This window comes from Artemia sp. Qi Xiang Cuo, chromosome 15 (assembly GCF_049724085.1).
Source record: "Artemia sp. Qi Xiang Cuo chromosome 15, ASM4972408v1, whole genome shotgun sequence".
Taxonomy (NCBI): Eukaryota; Metazoa; Arthropoda; class Branchiopoda; order Anostraca; family Artemiidae; genus Artemia; species Artemia sp. Qi Xiang Cuo.
This window is the reverse complement of record NC_142808.1, coordinates 18,982,101-18,996,574: the sequence shown is the minus strand read 5'-3', so window position 1 is coordinate 18,996,574 and position 14,474 is coordinate 18,982,101. Positions and strand designations below refer to the sequence as shown.

The 14,474-nt window shown below is 34.2% G+C and overlaps 1 protein-coding gene across 1 annotated transcript in view; it reads right to left on the bottom strand.

Annotated features, from left to right (window-relative positions):
* ssp3 (SCAPER domain-containing protein short spindle 3) overlaps positions 1-14,474 on the bottom strand; it is a 221,139-nt gene that overhangs the window by 135,002 nt on the left and 71,663 nt on the right. Inside the window, exons 12-13 of the mRNA XM_089101539.1 lie at positions 8,066-8,303; positions 71-288 (exon numbers count right to left, since the gene is read on the bottom strand). Of these exons, the coding sequence (XP_088957665.1) occupies positions 71-288; positions 8,066-8,303 (456 nt within the window). The remainder of the gene's footprint in view (positions 1-70; positions 289-8,065; positions 8,304-14,474) is intronic.

The following is a 14,474-nucleotide window of genomic DNA, read 5'->3' as shown; positions in this document are numbered from 1 at the left end:
AAAGCTACAAATTAACCAGGTGTAACCAGGTGAACTGTAGAAGAAGAAGAAGAAAAATAAAGGTCAGTACCTTTGAAGCATACGATTTTTTATTCGTTTCAGCCGCTTGGCATAGACTTTCTTCTGCTCTTTCGAAGCCTTTTCGGCTTGGTCTTCTATTTCCTTTGGCGCTTCCGTAATACAGCTGGCATAGTCAATATCTTCACCGCAAAAGTCTGTGGAACTTTTAAAAGCTTCATGGTGGTTTCTCCCCCTGATGTGACTATTAAGCTGAAGCTCAGAAATTATCTGAAAATGAAAGAGGAACTATGTCAAATCATTAATATTTGTTGTGATTCAGGTCTGATCCTTACCTGATAGTCTATGTCTCCTGATCATTCAGACTTCGTGCCTGCTTATTAATACACAGGAATATAACAAACGCCTGATCATCTGATCATTTAAACTCTGTTTCTGATGATTAATATCATCAATTCTACGTTTAGAGCCAAAAATTTAGGAATAAAATAAGATTCATAAGTTTATATACAAATTATCAAATATTGAATGTAAATATTCCAAATTAAAAACCTAAAAAAAGGTTCACTTCTCTGTGGTGCATATTAATTCGCTGTCTAAATCTTTGATTATCAGCAAACTAATAGTAAGATTAACCCAACTTTATCTGCAGGAGTAAAACAATCAATGCCATCTAGCGATTTCTAGCCCAATCCTAGGAATAAGATTCTTTTTTACTCTGTATTGGTAGCAACAATCCTCCTTGTAGTGCAAATTTACTCCTTAGTCGAAGTCTTGCGGTTGCAATAGCGATAGCCCTTTCGAATATGTATCTTAAGAGAAATCGTACACCTTATTTCCCGGAAGCTTAGTACTTTTTTTAAAATAAAGGAATATATTAACCTGTTTATTAAGTTCAGAAACAATCTGCAAACAAATGAGATTACTTTTGTCCTCAATTTAAAATAATTTGAGATGAAAATACCGAATCCTTATTTTACATTATTTATAGTATCTGGCCTCACCCGGGCCCCTGCACTCAGCACGCGTGTATATATTTGATTTTCTAATTGTGCAATAGCATAATCATTATTTTATTCTTTAGTTTTAAGTCATGATGTGTTAAATCAGCAACTTCAATTGAATTAAGTAATACTGGCGTGTATTCAATTCCTCCTTTCTGTTAAAGTATCAAAGAATCATCCGTTTTATAGAATTTCTTTTCTCTTGTGACTCGTTGTGATTCTTACGATTCTTACTATCTCTTCTAACCGCAGATTTCGTTTACGATTCGATGTGATCATCCCTGTCGCTTATCATAGGGAGCACAATAGCACTGCCTAAGCAAACAGCGATGTGGGCACAATGTTTTTTTTTTTAAGACTAGGGCACTTCGTATCGAAGAAGTTGTCATAGAAACTTCAAAAAGGGCTCAGTCGACTGGAAATTTAAAGAGCAAGCGCCCTTCTTAATAGTCGAAAGCGATTGTAGGGCAACCAACCCCCCGCCCAACCCCCACCATTTCCTTAAAACATTCAGTCAGAATTTTGAGATAGCTATTTTGTTCAACGTAGTTGAAAGGTCCGGAAATATGTATTTGAGGATGAAAACCCCTACCACAACCCTCAGGAGAAGGGTTGTAAGTTATGCCCTGGGGGCATTTAAGGTTTATATGGAAAGGGTGATCGTGTAGAATTTGGAAGAGGCTTATCAGATTGATAATCAGAAGTTCTAGTGGCATTTTTAAGATTCAGGGTGATCGGAGGGTGGATAACCCCCCCACCTCGTATTTTCCCGAAATGCATCTGATAGAAATTTTGAGATGGTCATTTGTTGTCGTAAAAAGCTAAAAAAAGGCTCATTTGATTGGAAATTGAAAGGGCCTGTTATAATAGTCAAATGTGATTAGACTGCAACAAGCCCCCCACGCCCATCAATTCCCAAGACACATCTAATCAACATTTTGAGATAGCAGTTTTGTTCAGCGTAGTTGCAAGGTATGGAAATTATGCCTTTGAGGATGAGCCCTCCCCGCCCTACAGCCCTCAGCGCAAGGGTTGTAAGTTATGCCCCAAGGGTATATAAGGTTTTTATGGAAAGGGTGGTCGTATAAACTCCGGAGGGGGCTCATTGTTTACACCTAGTATATGTTATTGAGAAATGTAGTCATATTTGAACTTTACTTTCCAAGACTACGAAGGGTATTCAGGTGAGACTTTATGTTGAGGGGAGTGTTGAACTAAATCAAAACACGTTATGTGTATACGGATTGTCAAAAGTATGCAATACAAGAATAACTGAGTATATTAATTTGGAACAGAAATAATAATGGAGATGATCAAAAAGGCAATACTTGCATGCTACCAATACTACTACAACTACCACCACTACTACTACCACACTAGTCGATTTATAGTATTAGGGGAAAGTTTGAACAAAATCAAAATACAGTATGTGCACACACAATGTCAAAATAGCGTATCTCAAGAAATGACTTGAGTATTAAGCTGGATCTTTCAGAGAATACTTAAAGGGGGAGATCATCTCACCAAAAGACAATATGTGCACGCTACTGCTAATACTACTGCTACATCCACTACTACTACTGCTACTTCAGCTACTACATCTGCTCCAACTGTTTCTAAGGCTAAAAGAATTAAAATAGAAATATCAAGACGCGAATAAATAAGCGGGCTATTGATAGTGTATATCGTTAATATCGTAGTAACAACTAATGGTAGTAAGTTAAAACTTCCAGGACTTGATGAGAGGGATGTTCAACTGACCAAAAGGCAATAGGTTAATACTGTTACTGCTAGTAGTACAACCGATATTCAATAGCATTACTAGTAATATCGATACTAGTACTGTGACTGCTATTACAACAATACCTAAGAGTATGGAGGGGAAATTTTCAAGAAATTTTGAGAAAATGAACTGAAACAGAACGCGCCGTCTGTATGCATGTTTCCATATGGTCTAACTGCAATGTCTTAGCAACAGTTTGGTATGTGAAGTTTAAACTAACAGGGTTTGTTGTGAGGAACGTTAAGCTAACCAAAAGAAAATATTTGTATCTTAGTGCTACTGTTTCTACTCATACTACTGCTACTGTTGCTATTATAACTACTACTGCCACTAAAGCTTAGGCTACTACAATTAATTTTATTGCTACTACAACTACTACTACTGCTATTAAAACTAAGGATATTAAGGTGAAAAATTTTGGGATAGATAGAAACTGTATGGAACTAATTCGAAACACACTATGCACACACAGGTTGTCAAGCAGACGCATCAGAAATGCTTCAGGAACGGTTGATGGTATGTATTAAGCTGAAAATTTCAGCGTGTGTTCAAGGGCATGCTGAAGAAACCAAAGGTGCTGTGCGTATACTGCTACTAATGCTGCTACAACTATTGATGCTGTGCAAGCTACGGATATCAAGGTAAAGCTTTTAAGGAATATTTAGGCGGATGTTGAACTAAATCAAAACAAAGTATGAGCATGTGGACTTCCAAAAAGGTAGCAAAGCAATATCTGAAGAGCAACTTATATTATTAATTTAGGCCTTTAAGGGTAAGTTGCGAGGGACTTTGAACTGGCCAGAAGGCACTATATGTATACTTTTAATGCTACCACTACAGTTACTGTAACTAATGACACTAAGGGTATTAAGATGAAACTTATAGGGTACGATTAGGAGTTTCAATTAAACGAAAAAACTGTATGCATGCAGGTTTTCAAAGGGGCATATAAGCAGCATCATAGGCAGCACCACTCTATAATAGCTAGAAATATCACTGAAAATTTTATAGGAGCTAATTCGATTCAAAATTAAAAGTTCTTGTGCCCTTTTTAAGAGTGAAAAGAGACTGGAGGGCAAGTAGCTCTTCTCTCGAACCCATTCATTTTCCAAACGCACCCAGTCAAAATTTTTAGACAGCCATTTTGTTCAGCATAGTAGAACGGTTCAGCAACTATGTCTTTAGGGATATTAGGCATGTCAACCCCCCACAATTATGCAATTGGCCCATTATGCTTTAAAACTAAATATTACTTTAGAATAAACCAAAAGGTATTGTGTTTATGGTTGCCAATAAGACACCTCAGCAATATATCGAGAACGACTGGGGTATTAAGTTGAAACTTTTGGAGATACAACTATTACTACTTCTGCTCTTACAATTTAAATAAATAAAAAGAGTGTAAGTGTATCCAGGCTGTCAAAGAGCATAGGTAGAACCTTTTGGGAATTATATAGGTTTTATATTTCAGGTCAACTTCAGAAGCTATAAAATTAAATTATAAAATACTGTTTGTGTCAGGATTTAAAATTGTAAAAAAAAAGTGTCTCCAACATACAAATAGCAACCCATACAACGGATACTTATAGACAAAAAACGAAAAGATATAAAATATTATTTTTTCTATGAAAAAGACGTGTCAATAAAAAACAAACAGAAAAAACTTTTCCCACAAAACAAGTTTTTCAAAGAAAAGTAAAGAGCTCCATTAAGCCAAGAATGAGCAGAAATAAAGTCAAATAATCTTTCAAGCGTAATACTACCACAAATCAGTATCAATAAATAAATGAAACTCCAAACGAACATAAATTACAATATATAGCCGAGTCAAACTCAAAACGAACAAAAATTAATATGAATAGGGCTGATAAACCCCACTCCTTCTCAAGACCATAACACAATTTGCGCTTTACTGAAAACAAAATACGTTTAGAATGTTTTCACTTCTCTTACTTTCATGAATAAAAAATTATCAACACTTTAAAGAATTAATATCAATATCAATTAATTAAATATAATTATTAACTAAATTATTTATCATAATATCAATTAATTAGATTAATATAAATTAATATCAATATATGTCAATTAAACTGACAATCCCCGGTCATTTGTTTTTTGTTTTTTTCAGTAAAGCGCAAATTATGTTCTGAAAGGGGAAGGGGTTATTATTTTCCTGTTCGACATTTTTTAATCTTTTATCTATAATATACGCAATAAGTTTAATGGGGTAGGCTAACCATTACAGAATAAGATATAATTCAGAAGCTACGGTGCATAATTTTGAAAGCAGATTTTTAGAACTCGGTTGACTAAGGAGATGACCACGCCTATTTTCAAAGGAGTGTGGTTCGGCAAGAATGGTGGTCCCTATGAACCTAATCTACAATAACTTAATATTAGGAGAAGCATATAATATTTTTCCTTGTTATAAACAAAGATGATCTAACCGTGCTAATAACAAAAAACGGATCAGTAGACAAGCTACGTTAATCACTAAGCAGAGATCTCGTTCATCTCGCCCTCGCCCAGTCAAATTTAATCTCGCCTATTAATCTCGTCAGTTAATCTCACCCAGTCAAATTTGAAAGTAGTCTCTCACGTACTCTGACTTGGTCTTTGGTTTGTTTGATTCAGTGTTTCTTCTGCTCTGTTAGAGTTCACTTCGAAATGTTTTTTTTTCTTGAAAACTGAAGATGGCTTGGTAGAGAAGGTCCTTGCGGAAATATCTGCCTTTGTCTTTTTGGTTTTTTCCGTTCACTAGCTGTAATTACTCTCGTTTTCTTGATTATTTTTAAACTATGTTTTTCTTATATATTTTTTACCTTTTGTCAAATGTTATATTATTTAAATTATATTTTGTATTATTTAAATCCCTATTTATAATATTTATATCATTATTATATATAAGATTTATAATATTATTTACAATATTTGTACTATTCCTTATATTTTACGATGGATCTCCCTCGTTGAATTTCGTCAAAAATTTAAATGTCTCAAATCACAATATTTGATAATTTTCCTCCTTTTCATACCCCTAAGACATATGTCCGGCCTGTTTTGCATCATGGCCCCTTCACAGAACAAAATTAGCAAGGAGGAAGGCATTCAAAAAGATCCACAAGAAATAACTTCGATGACGAAAAAGTCTGACATGGCGAAAGAACAATACAATTCCCCTCTTAACAGAATTAGGTACTTTGATTAGGTACTCGGATTTCTCAGTTCGATCCCACGTATCGCAAAGAATTTGACATATGTATCCTGTTCTAACTAGCTTACTAGCATAATTTTTGTTATGCAAATAACTAAAGAAATATTTTCTAAGCCATAATCTTAGTTTTGATTTTCTTTTCTTTACTTTCGGCCGAAGATGTAAGACTTAATTTTGCCCAACATGTACTGATGCCTTGTTTTACAAAAACAGGAAATTAGGTATTCTGACATATCAGAGTTAATTATTATTATTAATTACATGCATAAATTTTGCATCAGCTATTATTGAGGGCCTGTGAATTTTTGTGTAGGGGGGGGGGTGGGCTTGAACCTCCAAATACCCAAATTTTCTAGTTATCCATTTGGCAATAAATAGAAACAGAATGAGGCAGGGCGGGGAGGGGGGAGGTAAAGATTACTCTTACATCCCCCTTGCTTCCATAGAATGTTTTATACTGTGCCTGCAATGCAGATTCAGGGGAATTTTAGCGCTCATCTTATACCAGGCAGTCATACGAAACGAAACTTTGCAAAATGCAGTAAAATTTGCGTATATGGATTTTGTTATTTTTTTTTACGAGTCAGACAATTCTTTTTTTTGGGGGGGGGGGATAGGGGGTCAAACGCAGTTACCCCCCCCCCCCCTCTGGGATACTACCTTGCTCTCAAGTATGTTCTAATTCCAGGAGTGTACTTTCGTAACACACTTTCGCAAGCCAACAAAATTATCCCTTATTTCTGAAGAAAAAAATAGCCTCGCCCTCTGTCAAATCACGTTAACTAAAGCTGGTTGACGAATCTAGATTGATAAAGATATACAACCTGTGGAGAGGCAAATAGCCCCGCCTCTTTAAAAGCTGATTGACTCTTTTGTGATAAATATTAAACCTGTAATAAGAGGGAAAAGTTTTTAGCCACACCCTTTTTTACAAATAAACTATCTGGCCCTCAATGTTTCTAAATTTGTAAAGGTTATTTCTACAATAAAGGGTTCACACTTTCAAGTGTATAAACAAGAGAACATTGCCGTACCGATCTGATTACCGTTTACGATCGGATTACCGTACCATACAAATCTCAAGTGTCAGTCAAATAAAAAAGGTATATAATAAAAGGGTATCTCATTTAGATTGTGCCACGGGCGTCAATTCATGAAAATTAGAACCTAGGGGAGAAGGGGGGAGAGCGGTAAAAATGTGTTTTCCATACCTACAGGTTCACACTTTTCACACTTTTCCATACAATAAAAGGCTCAAACTTCCAAGTGCATAAACAAGAGAACATCTCAAGCGTCAGTCAAATGAATTATCCATTCCGGTATCTCATTTAGATAGTGCCACTGACGTCAATTCACGAAAATTAATTTTTTCTTAATCTGGGGGAGGGCTATTTTGTTTAGTTTTTAAGTTCCTTCCTCCATGAAAATACCAAAAGCAATTTTTCAAAGAAAATACCAAAAAAGTATTCTTTAAAATAAGACGGGGGGGGGGGCAAACAATCTAAAGGGCAATCGCATCCTGGTTGACTTAGCATATGATTGTCGGTAGAAGCAACACCAATCTAATGGATGCTAGTTTTGGTAATTTGGTGCATTTTGTTAATTTTTTTTACTTTTCCTTCACTACTGATCGTTTTTTAGTTACATGTAAAAACTTTGTTTTTTATTCAGTAGAGTAAACGTTAAAACTGAATATATCAGTATAATATTCATTTGAGGAAAACTGAAAATTAATGTGGTAATTTTTTTTAGCTATGACATGAATAGGCTTCACATTTAATTTCTTAAGTATTTTCAGTTAAAGTAATGAAACACATATATAGATTAATTAGCTTAATAATATTTGAAGTACCGATTTCGGTAATGCAAACAGTTACGCTTTAGTGAGAGAAAAAAGAGAGACTTAAAATTTCGATAGTTAGGGATGTAACTTAAAACAACGAAGACCAAGTAGAGTAAAGGAGAAAAGAATTGATCGGAGAATCTCAAAGAGAACCACATATTCAACAATCATGGTAGAGCAGTAAGATACAACTAACTTACCAAGACCTTGCATAGGCTGCAATACCGCTTCTTTTCAAAGGGGGTGGAATAAGGTGCCTCCTCTGGTGTACTTGGAAATCTTGGAACGGATAATTCACTCGCACGATGCTTGATGTTTTCGATATTTTCCTCATGTCTTCGCGCATATTCTTCCTGTTTAAGCTGAATCTTTTTCTGCAGTTCCTCAACAGTCGCCTGTTGGGCTGCCTGCAATGCTGACAGTCTTTCTTGTCGATCCCTAAAATTGGAATGCAATAAAATGAAATATATATGTGACAAAGATAATTTCTTCAATCACACTGGCCTGCCGTAATCGAAAGAAGAAACGAACAAAAATGGAGTTCGTTTGACAAATAATTACCCCTTTTTGGAATTTTCCTTAAACATTTTTTTTGTTCGCACTGAAGAAGAGAGGCAGTTGTCGTTATGTGTTTTTCAGTATTTTCGTTTGGCCTTAAAAACCGTATTTTTTTCGTTTCTTCTTTAGAATATATGTAATAAGCTGACGGTATCAATTGTCCTGTGGTGTCGCACCGGGTTTGACCTCTGCTTGGTGTTACGGGACCCTGAGATCGAGGCTGTAGCAAGACACTGCAAGGCAGACGCAAGGATTTTAGTAGTCAAGAATCGGCGTTAATCCGATACGTTAATCCGATACGCATCAATTAATATGCAATCTTTACCTGTGTGTCGATAGGAACATGGGAGTTTCTGCGAGGATCGAAATATTAATTAAGAATACGATTTTTGGAACATATGAAATTAATTTATAGGAAATTCTTACAGATTATTTACAATCTATTGAAAAATATCAAAATAATTTTAAATTATTAAGAGATTATTTATTAAAAATTTCTGGAGATAGCGTGAGGAGATGGTGTTTCAGTTTACCTGTTGCTAAGGAATTCTAGAGACCAACTGAAAATCCAAGCAATTCCTGTGCGAGTTGAAACTCAAAATATCTGCCAAAAAAACGATCCATCGTATTCTGACTAACGATTTGAATTATAGAAAACCTTCTGAGAAGGGATAAATCATATTAATGTCAAATTAAGTCCCCTTTGTAGGCTAGTGAGAAGAAAGAGATTGTGCAAAATCTGGTAGAAATGGTCCCCTTTCCACAAATATTCAAGTTTACGTTTTTTTTTTCAAATTATTCATGCATAAATCAGATCAGGCCTCAATTATCGTTAAATTGCTTACGTATTTTTTTAATTTTATTAAGTCGTTCATTTTCTAATTCTATGCAGTTTCATGCTTCGTTATATGTCTATTCAAGATGTGATTGACTTATCTACAGTAGAATTACTACAATGGTCATGTTAAAAATCAGCTACTGCTGTGGTTGACTTGACTTAACTGGAGAAATGTTAGGGCACCAGCCCACTGTGCTTGTGGTGGGTGCCACGGCGTATCAGCTCCAGACATTTTGAGGGTTACCAACCACAGAGTGCTGAAAACTTAAGAGAGAGGAAACAAGTTTGTCTCTGAGAGAAAAGAATATAGCCCATGCCATCTGGCAATGAATTTTTGGCTCCTGGTTCGCGATTGCAAGATAGTTAGTGTTTGCAGCTAGTTGGTTTATTTTCACGCGCGGATTCTATGGGGATAGTTGTTACAATGAGAAGGGCTTTGGATATTGAAAAGCCGCTAGAAAATAAGAAGCTAAACTCAAATTGTAGCTCAACAAGTGTCTATATGTTTACAAATCTTATATCTTTATATCTTATACATATTATGATGTTTACGGAATATAAGGTCCTTATGTACTAGATGATCATCAAATTGGGAGTTGTAACATCATCTTTCCCAGTTGAGATGCTGACACCCATTCAAAAGAAAAGTAAGCAGCAATCTGAAATCTGAGCTTTTCAACCAATTAAAATTGCGAAGGTATTTTATGAGATTCGTGAGCTACTTATCATCGATGAGCTACGCTCTAAGTGTACCGTGAGTACACTCACGTGAGCCCATCAGTTTAGCTTTCTGTCTCATTTTGGCTGTCGTCATGCAATTAGCGCCCTTGTTTCGACCTTAATTCATACTATAATTTCGATTAATTTCAATGGTAATTTTTTTTCTGAAAACGAATTTATGAAAATTTCGAAAGGTAGTCTGAAAACCAAGGCCGTATCCAGGGAGGGTAAGGGGCTTGAACCCCCCTCTCCACGAAATATTTGTCACCCCCCAAAAAAAGCCCCCCGAGGAAAGAATCTGGACACGACCTAGCTGAAAACCCTCAAAAATGGTGTCGGATCGAAATGAAAACTGCATTTTTAGAATCGCCATTGCCGAAAACCCCATGCAGAAAAAGTTACAGCCTTGAACAACCTTGAACAAAAAGTAAAATAACTTTTTTGTATGGATAGCACTGTACTTGTCTTTTTTTTATCGTCGTTCTCGGTTTCATTTATACTTCAATAGCAAAAGATTTTTGTTCGTTTTAAGCTTGATTTGCATATTCAATTTAAGCTTTACTCGTTTTAAGATTTATGTATTCATTTATATTAGTACCTGTTGAACGTTTGGTTACTATGATTGTTTATTTAATTTCTGTTCCTTTTGGGTCTCATTTATACTTCAATAGCAAAATATCTTTGTTCGTTTTAAGCTTGATTTCCATATTCAATTTAAACTTTATTTGCATTAATATTTATTAATATATTTAAATTAGTACCTGTTGTATGTTTTTTTTTCTATGATTGTTTGTTTAATTTCTGTTGGCTTTGGGTTTCATTTATTCTTTAATAATAATTTTTGGTCGTTTCGAGTTTGAGCTCTAGTAGGTTTTCATTTCTTCTAGTCTTGAGCTTAATATGGCCTTAACTTTTCTTTGAAAACTTCTTTTTCGGTAAACTTCTTCTTCGTACTAAAAGTAAGGAGCGACTCTTGCTAATAGTAACCAAAATACTAAAAAAATTATAGCAACGTTGAATTTGAATACATCAAAACAATCAGCTTTTCTAAATTTACTTCAAATATATCAAGTCCATTAAGTTTCAAAATATTCAAAAAAGTATCGAGCGTGAAAAAGTGTAAATTGCGTAATCCTAACTATTAAGAAATCCTTAGAGTATAAAAAATAAGAGAAGAAAAAAATTGTATAACAGATCTTAGAATACTGATTCTTGGCACGGTAAGGGATCGAACCATAATACTCTCTATTACGAAGATTTGGTTTCTTCCACTACACCAGCACCAGTTAACTATACAGTTTATTTTGGGAAATATTGATGTAAAATAGTTCTAAATATAATGTAAACAGGTAAACTCTTGCTCTTGTATTTAATAGTAATAACACTGGTGTCCCCATTATATTCCTTTACGTAACCATAGGCTAGTTATCGTTCTTTACTATAAAAAAAATTAAAAACAGGAAAAAGCCTATGGCTTTTTCTTAATTGGAATAGTAAGAGACGACCTGGGTACATCCTACGATTATGACGTCATTGATCAATCTTTAACACAAAATATGCAGTTTTTTTGTGAAAAAATTGATTCGATTTAAAAAAATAATTTGATTTAAATACAAAAGGTTTTAAACTCCATTAAATTCCTTTAAAATGAACGATGCTCCAGTGCCAAGCTATCTGTGGAAGAAAAAAGAAAGAAAAAAAAGATGCCGTTTAGGCAGAATGCTGTAGTAGCTGTCACTTTTCTTGATTTGCAAGACAAAATATTTTCCTTGCTGTTCAAGCCAAGGAACAGAAAGTTTCCTATATAAGGGTATCTGACAAGGCGGTTCTAATGGTGTTCTTTTTGTTTTGATCTGACTTTTTTTTTAGGAGCTATAGGTTTTTATATTTCTTAATATTAGACGTGATCGTCTCTTACTACGTTGCTAGCTACCGCTGCAGTCCGGATGGATCAACGTGGAGACAGCCAAGCCCTATTCGCTCATCAAATAACAGGGGCTGGGTGATTCGGCAGACAGAGTTGGTGATTCATAAGCCAACTATATACTTAATATGCTTGATATGTATGCAATTTCAAAGCTGAGCTAAGGCTTCACCTTCTGTGGGTAATGATTTATTGACGACAAGGGTCGACCTTTCTAGGAATGCTGCAGGTAAGCAACTGCTGCAGAGTTGGTGATTCATAAGCCAACTATATACTTAATATGCTTGATATGTATGCAATTTCAAAGCTGAGCTAAGGCTTCACCTTCTGTGGGTAATGATTTATTGACAACAAGGGTCGACCTTTCTAGGAACGTCAAGCAACTGCTGCAGGTAAGAAGGGTGAAAGCAGGGTTCAATCTAAATCTAGTGTCGATTCCCTTAAATATCAGTATAATTAAGCTACAGATGAAATCACTGTTTACTTGTATTGTTGAAGGTTTGGATCTAACCTTGATGGGATACGGCGTATGAAACCAAGAGAGAAAAGGATACAATAATGAGAAATAAAATCAAATAGGTGAGAAAACGAGGATTTTCTCAGCCAGTGGCAAATTATAAAGACGAAGAAGAAGCAAATATTTCAACAAGGACCTCCACCAAGTCGTCCCTAGTGCTTAGTGCTACTATATATATATATATATATATATATATATATATATATATATATATATATATATATATATATATATATATATATATATATATATATATATATATATATATATATATATATATATATATATATATATATATATATATATATATATATATATATATATATATATATATATATATATATATATATATATATATATATATATATATATATATATATATATATATATATATATATATATATATATATATATATATATATATATATATATATATATATATATATATATATATATATATATTTTTTTTTTTATATATATATATATATATATATATATATATATATATATATATATATATATATATATATATATATATATATATATATATATATATATAACCTAACAAGAGCAGAATAGATACTGAATCAAAATACATTGACGTATGGCATACGTCAATGGTATTTCGATCTGCAGCCGCCAACTTACAAGATATTTCTCTGCAGTAAAAGTAGTAGGCCCTCATAAATATCCCCAAAAGAAAATAAATTGAAATCTGAAGTTATTTTATCGGCAAATCAGATTGTAACATATCTGATTGTTTGAGTGAACCTACGGTGCAACATATGGCCTGTTTACCTTAACCTACCGATTGGCAAGTCAGTACTAGATAAACTGCTAGAATTACTAATTCTTTATTTACGAAAAGATTAGTTTGACATATAGCCAAGTTGATGCAAATAGAAGGAATTCTTTATTTACGAAAAGATTAGTTTGACATATAGCCAAGTTGATGCAAAGAGAAGTGTTTCATCATCGACTCTTATCTCGATTATAAAACTGAATGTGTCTGTCACATTTTATTTAGTTTAGTTTATTTATTTAGTGACAAACCCAAAAACGCGTTCGGAAAGTGTTACAAATGCTACAAGTTCCTCTTCTTTCTATCTCTGCTGATAAGCAATAGGCACCTACTGCAACTACTACAGACAACTCAAAACAGCACCAAGCCACGCGAGGCCAACACAGCTACACACGCTCCTCCTCCATTCCAAACTATTCAAAGCCATCCTTTTCACTCCCTCTCTAGAAGTTCCTTTTCCCTTAAATCTTTCCTTGCGACATCCTCTCTCCCCACTCAGGGATGGCCTGCTTTTCGTTTGGCCCTAGACGGTAGGCCAGCCTACAACATGTAGATACTCGCTTATTAAGCCAGAAGAAGGGATCCTTAACAAATTTCCCCGGTATAGTGGTTCTATAATGACCCATACGGGGGCTGGGCTCCTAAAACAATACGGTTCTGCAATTTATTTCAGTTAGGTTTCATAGTTGCTTTAAGTAACTTTATTCGTCTTTATATTTATTTGAATATCAGAAGTGTGTTTAGTTGAATTTTTTTGTTACCCAGCATATGTTTTTAACAAAAGAAAAAACAAAGAAAAAAAACATATAAGCTGTGTAGATACCATGAGTTGAGCAACACTGCATTGTCAAAAGCTCTTTCTAGTTCTTATTAAATCTCTGTTAAACGGCAGCATTTCCTCACTATGGGTTTCTAATCATTTTATTAATATCGGTTTCCTGATAACTCTTTGATCACCAACGTTGATAAGCGAATAATAGATGCAACTAGCTCGTATATTATTCTTCAAAAATTATGTACCGGATCGGGGTCATACCTAGATTCCCACATCTGGCATTTAGAAGCATGACAGATTTTCAAAATATGGATTTTTTCTAGTTTTTTAAATATTGTATTTTGAAAACTCATATTTTCAAAATACGAGTTTTTCTGAGTTTTTTTTTTTCAAAAACATGATTTATTTTCTTAAAAAAAAAGGGATTTTGGTAAGACGAATAGCCCTATTTTACCAAAACAACTAATCAAAGGCA